Source organism: Phoca vitulina, unplaced genomic scaffold, assembly GCF_004348235.1.
Source record: "Phoca vitulina isolate PV1807 unplaced genomic scaffold, GSC_HSeal_1.0 scaffold22, whole genome shotgun sequence".
Taxonomy (NCBI): domain Eukaryota; kingdom Metazoa; phylum Chordata; class Mammalia; order Carnivora; family Phocidae; genus Phoca; species Phoca vitulina.
Genome location: NW_022589725.1, coordinates 633,995 through 647,102, shown reverse-complemented (window position 1 = coordinate 647,102; position 13,108 = coordinate 633,995). Strand labels below are relative to the sequence as shown.

The 13,108-nt window shown below is 48.1% G+C and overlaps 1 protein-coding gene across 1 annotated transcript in view; it reads left to right on the top strand.

Moving 5' to 3' along the window:
• Nucleotides 1–13,108, top strand: part of EYA2 (EYA transcriptional coactivator and phosphatase 2) — a 264,389-nt gene that overhangs the window by 238,482 nt on the left and 12,799 nt on the right. Inside the window, exons 12-14 of the mRNA XM_032419638.1 lie at nucleotides 1,166–1,326; nucleotides 5,182–5,296; nucleotides 6,241–6,362. Coding sequence (XP_032275529.1) covers nucleotides 1,166–1,326; nucleotides 5,182–5,296; nucleotides 6,241–6,362 — 398 coding nt within the window. The remainder of the gene's footprint in view (nucleotides 1–1,165; nucleotides 1,327–5,181; nucleotides 5,297–6,240; nucleotides 6,363–13,108) is intronic.

Below are 13,108 nucleotides of genomic sequence, written 5' to 3'. Positions count from 1 at the left end.
CCTCTGCAGCAGCAGGGGCCCTGAAGTACGGGGAGGTACGTGAGGTACGGCTTCCAAGCGTTGCTTCATTCTCGCTGCGCCGCATCTTTGTAAAAAATAAAACGTCTTTCTGTTTCCACTCTTCAGCTTATCCTAGAACATCTAGGAAGCGCAAAATAGTGCAAAGAGGGAAAAAATTAGCCAAACTCACACCCTGAGACAGCCATAGAACCATATTGACCTGTTTCCTTCTGCTCTTCTTTTCTAGGAAGAGACTCATTGGGGGGCGGGGGGGGGGGGGGGGGCGGGGGGGGGGGGGGCAGCACAGAGGGAGAGAGAGAATCTCAAACAGGCTGCACGCCCAGTACGGAGCCCCACGCGGGGCTCGATCTCACGACCCTGAGATCACGACCTGAGCCAAAATCAAGATCTGACGCTGAACCGACTGAACCACCCAGGTGCCCCTAGGAAGAGACTCATTTTTAAAGCTTTGGGTCATACTATACACATATCCCTTGTCACGCTCTGGTTTTCCCCTTCCGACGTTGATTTTGAAAACCTCTAGGAAAGCTTCTGGCGGAGGGAAGGAAGATGGGGGGGGCGGTCTCCGGCACGTTGGGGTTTTCATTCTCACGTGCTGGTTGCTGTAGGCAGTGAGTCGCCCACACTCTCCCGTTCCAGTTCCCAGCTGCCACATCTGTCGTCAGCTTCGTGGGACACTCTGACTTGTCCCCAGTCCCCACAGAGCACTTCTTAGGCCGACATGCTTCATTCGGAGTGGAGCATTGTATCTGCAAAGCCCCAGCGATCAACTCTGCCTAATTTAACAAATCACAAAAATTATGGTTATTTCTGTGGAAAGATACGGAGATGTCACAGAATGGGAAGAAAGGGTTGGCAGCCAGGCCTTACACGGAACACAGAGCAGTGCCGATTTGGGGATCGAAGTAGCAGGAACTAACACGTTTTCTTCCGGACTCTTCTGTCAGGATGAACCAGCTGCAACCGTTTTCTGGAATTCCCTTCTGGTTTCGAATTCTAAAGGGGGGGCGGGGGCTTTTCCTAGCTTGGCCACCGCACCAGGGGCTTCCTGGCTCTGTGGGGCCTGCGGTCTCCTGGCAAAGAGCCCCCCCCCCCCCCCCCCCCCCCCCGCCCACCGACAGTATCTTTCCCCCCCCTCCACCAGCACGTACAACTTCTCCACCGACGGCTTCCACAGCTCGGCCCCGGGAGCCAACCTGTGCCTGGGCTCCGGCGTCCACGGCGGCGTGGACTGGATGAGGAAGCTGGCCTTCCGCTACCGGCGGGTGAAGGAGATGTACAACACCTACAAGAACAACGTCGGCGGTGAGTGGCCGGTGCCCCCCGGCGGGGGGGGTGGAGGTAAGGGGGGGAGGTAAGGGCTGGCTGCCCTGCTCAGGCCGCACCCCGGGCCGAGGCAGGGTCAAGGGCGGCCACGGCCCCTTGCGTGCGCAGACACCAGCTTGCTCAGTGCGCGCCTCGGGGCACGCTCTGGAAGGGGACACGAGCATTTCTGTGTCCTCACTTGGGGCGGGTGTGGGGCGGGACACTGAGGAATAGACGACAGCCTGCCTGGAATCCCACAGCCCACGAGCGGTGGGGAGGGCTTAGGGGCCACCCCCCGCCCACGGCTACATCAGGTGTGGCCTGAGGAGGCTGGGGTGGCCTCGCCACCTGTGTTCCAACACGCCCTCCGGGCATCTCAGTCACTTGCTGGAGTTGGGGGACCGGTGGCTTCGGCCCCTGCTGCTCAGACGGTGGGCCGCGGACCAGCTGCATGAGCATCACCTTTGTTGCCAGACTCTGGGGGCCCCCTCCAGGCCACTGGGTCAGAATCTGCGTTTTTAACAAGATTCCCGGTGATCTGTGGAAACACTGAAGTTGGAGAAGGCCTGGAAGCCGCTGGTTCTCACCCTGGAACCACCTGGGGCATTTCCAGCTCTGATGTTCTCGGCCTGGCTGCAGCTGGGGTCGGGATCACAGGGTTCAGGCCCTGATGTGCGGTCAAGGTGAAAGCCGCTGGCTTCGGCAGCAAGAGAGCACTGGTCGTGGCCCTGGATGAGAAGTCTGGAAGGGCCTATGGGCAAGGCTGGCTCTGCAATGCCAGGCCCTAGATTGCTTTTCTGGAATTCTCTGGGCCAGCGGTTCTTAACAGGAAGTGATGCTGCTTCTCCCCCAGGAGGCATTTGGGGGTGTTTTGATTGTCACAATGTGTGGAACCAGCTACAGGCCCATAAAGGGAGAAGGTCTGAGTAGGCAGCTGGTAGCGTCTGCCATATGCCCCTTGGCCCCCAAAGCTTCCAGGGCTCCCTCCCCCCTGCCCCAGAAAGAGTAGAGTCCCAGGAAGAATCTAGGGTCTCAGACTGGACAGAACCTACTTCCAGTCCCAATGCCTCCACTTTCTGGCTACCTCCCTGAGCCTCAGCGTCTAAATCTGTGAAATGGGGATAAAAACAATTCTGTCTCCCTGGGTTATGGAAAGGTTTGTTGTTGTTTTTGTTTTTTTTTTTTTTTTTAAGATTTTATTTATTTATTTGAGAGAGAGAGAATGAGAGAGACAGCACATGAGAGGGGGGAGGGTCAGAGGGAGAAGCAGACTCCCCACCGAGCAGGGAGCCCGATGTGGGACTCGATCCAGGGACTCCAGGATCATGACCTGAGCCGAAGGCAGTCGCTCAACCAACTGAGCCACCCAGGCGCCCGGAAAGGTTTGTTGTTAATGGGCACAGAAGTCATGGCTCTGTGCCTGAGGCAGGGGCTCAGCAAATGGTCGCATTCGTCACTAGCTCCTTTCAGTTTTGCTTGGGAGTCTTTCAGGTTCTTGTGTCTCCAGTCCGCGGCTGCGACCCTACGCAGTCCTGGCCGTAGCTAGTGTTTACTGAGCGCTCACTGTAGGCCGGGCTCTGTTAGGAGGGCTTTTCACCTACTGTCTTATTTGCCCTTTACCACAGCCCTGTGAGGTGCTTTTCTCATCTGTCTGCTATAAAGGTGGAAACTGAGATCAGAGACGTTAAGTAACCTGGCCAGCATCACACAGCCCAGGTGGTGAACCACCACGGTGGAGCCCAAGGCCGGCGGCTTCGCCACCTCTGCCCGCACTCGGTAGCCTCTCACACCCAAGTCTGTGGACGTGGAGCAGGGAGGGGAGCAGGTGTGCTTGGAGTAGAGGAGACAGGGATGGAGGCGGCCGACAGGGGCCACCTGCTCCTCATCCAGGTTAAGCCCCAGGAAGTGCCCGGGGCTCCTGTCAGGCTGCTCTGCTCTCCCCTGAGCTGAGGGGAGATGGCGCAGTGTGTCAACAGGCGAGGGGAGCCTGCAGGTGGCAGGACTCCGCGGGCGGCTCACCTCCCCCACCCCTCTCCCCCAGCTCTTTCTGCATCACAGAACTGGCGTGGTGAGGGCCCCAGCCTCCAACCCCGGGGGTCACCAACACCCCGGGATCCCGAGGGTTTGGGAAGTTGTGCTCAGAAGAGAGACATCCACAAGATATAGGGTGAAAATAGAAAAGGCTTAACAAGTCAACATCGGGAGGCAGGACTGGGTTCAGAGGACTTTGCCTGATTTCACACCTCCCTCTACCACGTCCTGTTATAACCCTTGAGCAGGTTACTTAACCCCTTCGTGCCTCAGTTTCTTCAGGTGTCAGATGGGAATAATGATGCTGCCCAACTCATAGGACAAATGTCAGGATAATGTGAATTAACACATGGGAGTTGCTTAGAGCTGTGCCTCCGCGCAGTGAGCACTTCTTGAATGTTGCTCTTGTCTGGGGAAGGAGGCCGAGCCTGGGGAAAAGCTGCGGGTAGGGGGCAAGCAGACAGACGCCTGAAGCATACTTCCTAGTGTAAAGTAGGAGGGGTTGACCAGCTGACTACCCGTGGCAGCACGCGTGGGAAGCCTCTTGTAAACTGTATGGTCCCGTGCCCCCGACAGTTTGTATTGTTATTAAGGGCTGTGGGGAAGGGGCAGAGAGAAGGCAAGCCAGAGACCACCTGCAGCGTTTTGTCCCAGTGAATTCCTTCTCCCTTGAACAAACACCGAATCGGCACGAGCCGTGCGCCAGCCCCTGCTAGAGCACTGCCCAGGGGCTGGTTCCGCGGTGGTGAACAAAACCAGCTCGGTCCTGCCCTCAAGGAGCCAACGGGGTGGTGGCCGAAGCAGACATCGAACACATGATCACACAGATGTGTCTGAAATCATAGTTGTGACAAGTGTTCCAGGAGAAGAGGTGCAGTGTGTTGGGAGAGTGTAAAATAGAGACCTGACCAGGGTAGGCCTTCCAGAAGAAATGACATTGGAAACTGAGTGTAAAGGACTTAGGCAAACAGGGAAGGTAAGATATGAAGAGTGGTCCAGGTTCTGAGATGAGGTAGGAACGTACTTGGTGTATCAGGGGACAAAGAGGAGGCCACTAGGGCGGGAACGGAAGGACAGCAGGGCAATGGCAAGAGATGAGATAAGCGACTAAGCAGGGGCAGGGGCTCTGGAGGCTGAACTTTATCTTAAGGGCCTTGACGGCTGAGAGACTGACAGGTCTAGAGAGCCCGTGGAGTGGGCTCTGGGGGTCCGCTGCCTGGGTACACCTGTCTCCATACTTCTGCAGTGAGCAAGTCCGTTGACCTCACCAAGCCTCAGCTTCTCCACCTGATTTCCACAGTGTTATATGTCCATTATATCTCAATGTGAAAAAATAAAAAGAGTGTCCACCTCTGGGGGCACTGTGAAAATGAATGAAATAAATCCTATTAAAAGCACAGGCCAAAAAAAAAGCACAAGCCATACACACAGTAAGCACTCAATAAATGTTAATCGTTTTTATTTTATTCATTTTTTGTCTCCACTGTAACAGTATAAACTCTATAATCTGCATTTTCTGTTCATCTGTATATGCAGTGCCTGTTCAATGCCGAGCGCACAGAGGGCGCTCCCGAGTCCTTTGTTGGATGGATGGGCGGAGGGAGGGATGGACGGATGGCCGGGCGGATGGGTGGATCAATCAGTGGATAGGATTATTGATCAATCAATCCCAAAATAAGATTAAAATCACTGGATAAAGTTGACCTTGGGTATCATCTGATTTGAAGTCTCAGGGTACCAGTAGCTAGATTCCCCTTCCCTAACCACCGCCCCCCCAGACCTCTCAAATGATAAATACCACGTCTTTATTTCCCTTGTCCATAGGCTTGATAGGAGCTCCCAAAAGAGAGACTTGGCTACAGCTCAGAGCTGAACTGGAAGCTCTGACCGACCTCTGGCTGACCCACTCTCTGAAGGCGCTCAACCTCATCAATTCCCGGTAGGTAGGAGCCCCTATTTGCCTTCCTGCCCCTGAACTTTCTCCCATTTGAGGGCGGCGGCTCCTCCATTTCCATACTTGAAGAATTGGACTCTCCAAATTCTCACTTGCACACTTTCCAGACATTTGATAAAGCTGAGGAGTCACACAGTACCATGGAAACCTTGTACCACCGCTGAGCAAACAGGTGCTGAGACTTCTCAGGGTCCAGCAGAGCTTTGTACGTAGGTCGGTCTGTCCCATCCGCTGTCGCCCACCGCACCCGCTGGTCACAACAAAGCCCTCTGAAAATCCTTTTCTAGTGGGCTGCAGATCATCTGGCAGGCAATTACAAGGTAAGGAGTTTCATTCCAGGCCTCCCAATAAATTGCCTCTTGCTCTTGAACAAGATCATCTGAGCCAGAGAACAAATAACCCCCTGCACTAGCATCCAAAAATCTTGTGACCCAGCATATGAATGGTTACAAGATGGCAGGCCATGAGCTGGCTCTGTCCTGCGGATGTGTCCTGTTTGATACACACTTTGTCCCAAAGACTGGGAAAGTAACCCATAGCTCCAGATTTCTAGGTTCTGTCAAAATATCAGAACCGGCAGGTGTTCTCCAGTTTACCCCAGTCCTCACCGCTCCCTGTTGCCCTACACCTGATCCATATGACTCATTTACATCCCTGATAGGCGGCTACAGCTATGTAAGTGTGGGCCCTTGCAAGAAACATTTGTTTTAAATAAGTATTAACACTTTAACGCTGTAAGTAATATTACAGGATTGCGTTTCAATGTGCCGGGCAGCCTCAGGCTTAAAAGAGAGGAACAGCTGAAGGCTCTTTGGGCCTCCCCTCACCTGAAGATGACTTAGCCAGAGCTCCTGCTGACTCCAGGCTCGTGCTGCAGGGTGAGGCGGCCTGGCCTTGGTGTTTTGACCTACAGTCTTCTCTGTCCTCAGACCCAACTGTGTCAACGTGCTGGTCACCACCACGCAGCTAATCCCTGCCTTAGCCAAAGTCCTGCTCTACGGACTGGGCTCCGTGTTTCCTATTGAGAACATCTACAGCGCAACCAAGACAGGTAGGGAGAACCAGACCTCGCCGTGATGCCGGGAGGAGGGCGAGGCTAGCTCTCCATCCCGCATTCGGGAAGCTTAAGGAAAAGAGCACTGAGGAAGCTGAAGAACTTGTCCATGGCCATGACTCAGATGCCCAGAACAGTCCCACAGACCACTCGTTTTAACCTCAGCTTCCAGAGAAAGTGGTTAGGACCATCGTTTTCTAAAGTTAGGTTATCTGCAAAGTTGCTGTAACACACACCCCAAATACAGGACTCACATCAGAATCCAAGCTTATTTCTCTCTCACATGTCAACAGACGAGAGGTGAGTCATCCAGGCTAGTGGGGCAACTCTGTCCTCAGACTCACCCAGGATCCCACGTCCTTCCCATCTTGTTTTTCCACCATCCCCTGTGGTTTTATTCTCATGTATGGTTACATCAGAATCCTGCCACATTATCGTTCCGGCTTATGGGAAGAGGGAAAAGAGCGAGGAATACATGTCAAATGTTTTAAGACCAGGACTCAAGGGGCGCCTGGGTGGCTCAGTTGGTTAAGCGACTGCCTTCGGCTCAGGTCATGATCCTGGAGTCCCTGGATCGAGTCCCACATCGGGCTTCCTGCTCAGCAGGGAGTCTGCTTCTTCTGACCCTCCCCCCTCTCATGTGCTCTCTCTCTCTTTCTCATTCTCTCTCTCAAATAAATAAATAAATAAAATCTTTAAAAAAAAAAAAAAAAGACCAGGACTCAAATGGGATACCTGGTGCTTCTACTCACCTCCTATGGGCCCCCGCTTAGTCACATGGCCACGACTAGTGGCAAGGGAGGCTGGGAAACGTAGTCCATAGCTAAGTGCCGTCAACACAGGTAAGTCATGGAACTCTATTACTAAGAAGAGGAAAATAGGGGCGCCTGGATGGCTCAGTCAATTAAGCATCTGCCTTCGGCTCAGGTCGTGATCTCAGGGTCCTGGGATCGAGCCCCACATCGAGCCCCACATTGGGCGCCCTGCTCAGTGGGGAGTCTGCTTCTCCCTCTCCCTCCTGCTCATGCTTTGTCTCTGTGTCTCTCAGTCTCTATCAAATGAATAAATAAAATCTTAAAAAAAGGCAAATAGTTTCCACCACAGCATGGCACATGAGGTGATTTTAATTTAGGTGGTACAAGTTGTCAAATAACCTTGAATCCAACCTTGAATCACAAAGAGAGAACATTTGGGTGTTTTTTTTTTTTAATTCTCTTTTAAGGAGAGAGTCTCAATTTAGTGTTATCCTACTTTGACACCTCTCTTAATGCTTGATAATCTTTATTAACAAAGAGAACAAGCCTTAGGCTCAGAGCTTCCATCAGATAAGAGAATTTAATAACTAGAAATGAACAGCATCATTTATCATCAGGGCAAGTCCTACTGGTTTTCGGAGGGGAGGGGCTGGAGTTTTTTATTCTCATATCACCTAAAACTATATAATAATGCAAAATCTAGTTAAGATGGGGTTTTTTTGGGTTTTTTTAAGATTTTATTTATTTAACAGAGAGAGACACAGCGAGAGAGGGAACACAAGCAGGGGGAGTAGGAGAGGGAGAAGCAGTCTTCCTCACAGAGCAGGGAGCCTGATGCGGGGCTCGATCCCAGGACCCTGGGATCATGACCCGAGCCGAAGGCAGATGCTTAACGACTGAGCCACCCAGGTGCCCCTAAGATGTTTTTAATTAGAAATTTTTACTCTTGTTTTTTTTTTCTGGAACCAAAAAAAAAAAAAAAAAATTGTAGTATTTTGGAAGCATTTTCCCAGAGTGGTTTTTGCCTTTACTTAAGTTCTAGCTCTGAACATTACAGAAAAGTGCCTTTAGATTTTTAGATTTTAAAATCATGAAATTCAGGCCTCAGATGGCCATGAGAGCTTCTACAACAGGACTTGGTGAGCCTATCATTGTCTTTCTGCACACTGTAGTCATGTGCCTTCGCAGGCTTCTTGAGAACCTTTCTTAAATACTTTTTAATTATGGTAAAATACACGTGACATGAACTTTACCATCCTCACCATTTTTCAGTGTACATTTCAGGGGTAACAGCCCCATTCCCACTGTTCTGCCACCATCCCCACCATCCCTCCCCAGAGCTCTTTCCATCTTGTAGAACTGCAGGTGGGTCTGCATTAAACAGGAACTCCCTATTCCTGCCTGCCCCCAGCCCCTGGCAAACACCCTTCTACTTTCTGCTTCTAGGAACGTGCTCTGGGGACCTCGGAGAAGTGGAATCATAGAATATTTGTCTTTTTGTGACTAGCGTATTTCATGTAACATAATGTCCTCAAGGGTCCTATCTCTGATGTAGCCTGTGTCCGAATCCCTTTCCTTTTTAAGGCTGAGTAATAGTCCATTTATGTCTGCGCTACATTTCATTTATCCATTCATCTGTCCACGGACACTTGGATTGCTTCCCCTTCTTGGCTGTTGTAAAACAGTGCTGCTATGAACATGGGTGTACAAATCTCTCTTCAAGACTCTGTTTTCAATTCTTTGGGATATATACCCAGTGGTGGAATTGGTGGATCATAGGGTAATTCTATTCATTTTTTGAGGAACCGCCATACTGTTTTCCATAGTGGCCGCACCGTTGTGCGTTCCCACCAACAGGGCCCAAGGGTTCCAGTTTCTCCACATCCTCACCAACATCTGTTCTATTCTCCCCTTTTTTGATAACTATCCTAATGGGTGTGAGAGGACTGGTGTTCTTTTTTTTTTATTATTATTAACATATAATGTATTTGTTTCAGGGATACAGGTCCGTGATTCATCAGTCTTACACAACACCCAGTGCTCACCACAACACATAGCCTCCCCAGTGTCCATCACCCAGCCACCCCATCCTCCCACCCCCCTCCACTCCAGCAACCCTCAATTTGTTTCCTGAGATTGAGTCTCTTATGGTTTGTCTCCCTCTCTGGTTTCGTCTTGTTTCATTTTTTCCTCTCTTCCCCTATGATCCTCTGCCTTGTTTCTCAAATTCCACATATCAGTGAGATCGTATGATAACTGTCTTTCTCTGATTGACTTATTTCACCTAGCATAATACCCTCTAGTTCCATCCACATCATTACAAATGGCAAGATTTCATTTTTTGATGGCTGCATAATATTCCATTGTATATATATACCACATCTTCTTTATCCATTCATCTGCTGATGGACATCTGGGCTCTTTCCATAGTTTGGCTATTGTGGACATTGCTGCTATAAACATTGGGGTGCATGTACCCCTTCAGATCACTACATTTGTATCTTTGGGGTAAATACCCACAGTAGTGCAATTGCTGGGCCATAGGGTGGCTCTATTTTCAACTTTTTGAGGAACCTCCATACTGTTTTCCAGAGTGGCTGCACCAGCTTGCATTCCCACCAACAGTGTAGGAGGGTTCCCCTTTCTCCGCATCCTCACCAACACCTGTCGTTTCCTAACTTGTTAATTTTAGCCATTCTGACTGGTGTGAGGTGGTATCTCATTGAGGTTTTGATTTGGATTTCCCTGATGCCGAGCGATGTTGAGCACTTTTTCATGTGTCTCTTGGCCTTTTGGATGTCTTCTTTGGGAAAATGTCTGTTCATGTCTTCTGCCCATTTCTTGATTGGATTATTTGTTCTTGGGTGTCGAGTTTGATAAGTCCTTTATAGATTTTGGATACTAGCCCTCTATCTGATATGTCATTTGCAAATATCTTCTCCCATTCTGTCAGTTGTCTTTTGGTTTTGTTGACTGTTTCCTTTGCTGTGCAAAAGCTTTCTAACTTGATGAAGTCCCAGTAGTTCATTTTTGCCCTTGCTTCCCTTGCCTTTGGCGATGTTTCTAGGAAGAAGTTGCTGCGGCTGAGATTGAAGAGGTTGCTGCCTGTGTTCTTCTCCTAAAGGATTTTGATGGATTTCTGTCTCACATTTAGGTCTTTCATCTATTTTGAGTCTATTTTTGGGTGTGGTGTAAGGAAATGGTCCAGTTTCATTATTCTGCATGTGGCTGTCCAATTTTCCCAACACCATCTGTTGACGAGACTGTCTTTTTTCCATTGGATATTCTTTCCTGCTTTGTCGAAGATTAGTTGACCCATAGAGTTGAGAGTCCATTTCTGAGTTTTCTGTTCTGTTCCATTGATCTATGTTTCTGTTTTTGTGCCAGTACCATACTGTCTTGATGATTACAGCTTTGTAACAGAGCTTGAAGTCCGGAATTATGATGCCACCAGCTTTTGTTTTCTTTTTCAACATTCCTCTGGCTATTCGGGGTCTTTTCTGGTTCCGTACAAATTTTAGGATTATTTGTTCCATTTCTGTGAAACAAGTTGATGATATTTTGATAGAGATTGCATTAAATATGTAGATTGCTCTAGGTAGCATAGCTTATCAAACTTATCAAACTCAACACCCAAGGAACAAATAATCCAATCAAGAAATGGGCAGAAGACATGAACAGACATTTCTGCAAAGACGACATCCAAATGGCCAACAGACACATGAAAAAGTGCTCAACATCGCTCGGCATCAGGGAAATCCAAATCAAAACCTCAATGAGATACCACCTCACACCAGTCAGAATGGCTAAAATTAACAAGTTAGGAAACGACAGATGTTGGTGAGGATTTAACAATATTTGTTCTTCCAATCCATGAGCATGGAACGTTTTTCCATTTCTTTGTGTCTTCCTCAGTTTCTTTCATGAGTATTCTATAGTTGACTGAGAACAGATTCTTTACCTCTTTAGTTAGATTTATTCCTAGGTATCTTATGGTTTTGGGTGGAATTGTAAATGGGATTGACTCCTTAATTTCTCTTCTGTCTCGTTGTTCGTGTATAGAAATGCAACTGATTTCTGTGCACTGACTTTATATCCTGCCACTTCACTGAATTCCTGTATGAGTTCTAGCAGTTTCTGGGTGGAGTCTTTGGGTTTTCCACATAAAGTATCATATCATCTGCAAAGAGAGTTTGACCTCTTCTTTGCTGATTTGGATGCCTTTTATTTATTTCTATTGTCTGACTGTTGAGACTAGGACTTCTAGTACTATGTTGAATAGCAGTGGTGATAGTGGACATCCCTGCTGTGTTCCTGACCTTAGGGGGAAAGCTCTCAGTTTTGCCCCATGTAGGATGATATTCACTGTGGGTTTTTTCATAGATGGCTTTTATGATATTGAGGTATGTACCCTCTATCCCTACACTGAAGAGTTTTAATCAAGAAAGGATGCTGTACTTTGTCGGATGCTTTTTCTGCATCTATTGAGGGGATCATATGGTTCTTTGTCCTTTCTTTTATTAATGTAGTGTATCACATTGATTGATTTGCAGAAGTTGAACCAACCTTGCAGCCCAGGAATAAATCCCACTTTGTTGTGGTGAATAATCCTTTTAATGTACTGTTGGATCCTATTGGCTAGTATTTTGGTGAGAATTTCTGCATCCATGTTCATCAGGGATATTGGTCTGTAATTCTCCTTTTTGGTGGGGTCTTTGGTTTTGGGATCAAGGTAATGCTGGCCTCATAAAACGAGTTTGGAAGTTTTCCTTCCATTTTTTTTTTTTTAAGATGTTTATTTATTTGACAGAGAGACAGACACAGCGAGAGAGGGAACACAAGCAGGGGGAGTGGGAGAGGGAGAAGCAGGCCCCCAGCAGAGCAGGGAGCCTGATGTGGGGCTCGATCCCAGGACCCTGGGATCATGACCTGAGCTGAAGGCAGACGCCTAACAACTGAGCCACCCAGGCATCCCTTTCCTTCCATTTCTATTATTTGGAACAGTTTCAGAAGAATAGGTATTAATTCTTCTTTAAATGTTTGGTAGAATTCCCCTGGGAAGCCATCTGGCCCTGGGCTCTTTTTGTTGGGAGATTTTTGATTACTGCTTCAATTTCCTTGCTGGTTATGGGTCTGTTCAGGTTTTCTCTTTCTTCCTGGCTCAATTTTAGTAGTTTATACGTCTCTAGGAATGCATCCATTTCTTCCAGATTGCCTAATTTGCTGGCATAGAGTTGCTCATAATATGTTCTTATAATTGTTTGTATTTCTTTGGTGTTGGTTGCTATCTCTCCTCTTTCATTCATGATTTTATTTATTTGGGTTCTTTCTCTTTTCTTTTTGATAAGTCTGGTCAGGGGTTTAGCAGTCTTACTAATTCTTTCAAAGAACCAGCTCCTATTTTCGCTGATCTGTGCTACTGTTCTTCTGGTTTCTATTTCATTGATTTCTGCTCTAATCTTTATTATTTCTCTTCTCCTGCTGGGTTTAGGCTTTATTTGCTGTTCTTTTTCCAGCTCCTTTAGGTGTAGGGTTAGGTTGTGTATTGAAGACCTTTCTTGTTTCTTGAGAAAGGCTTGTATTTCTATATACTTCCCTCTTAGGACCACCTTTGCTTCATCCCAAAGATTTTGAACAGTCGTGTTTTCATTTTCATTTGTTTCCATGATTTTTTTTAATTCTTTAATTTCCTGGTTGACCCATTCATTCTTTAGTAGGATGCTCTTTAGCCTCCATGTATTTGAGTTCTTTCCAACTTTCCTCTTGTGACTGAGTTCAAGTTTCAAAGCACTGTGGTCTGAAAATATGCAGGGAATGGTCCCAATCTTTTGGTACTGGTTGTGACCTGATTTATGACCCAGGATGTGTAATCTATTTTGGAGAATGCTCCATGTGCACTAGAGAAGAAGGTGTATTCTGTTTCTTTGGGATGGAATGTTCTGAATATATCTGTGAAGTCCATCTGGCCCAGTGTGTCATTTAAAGCCC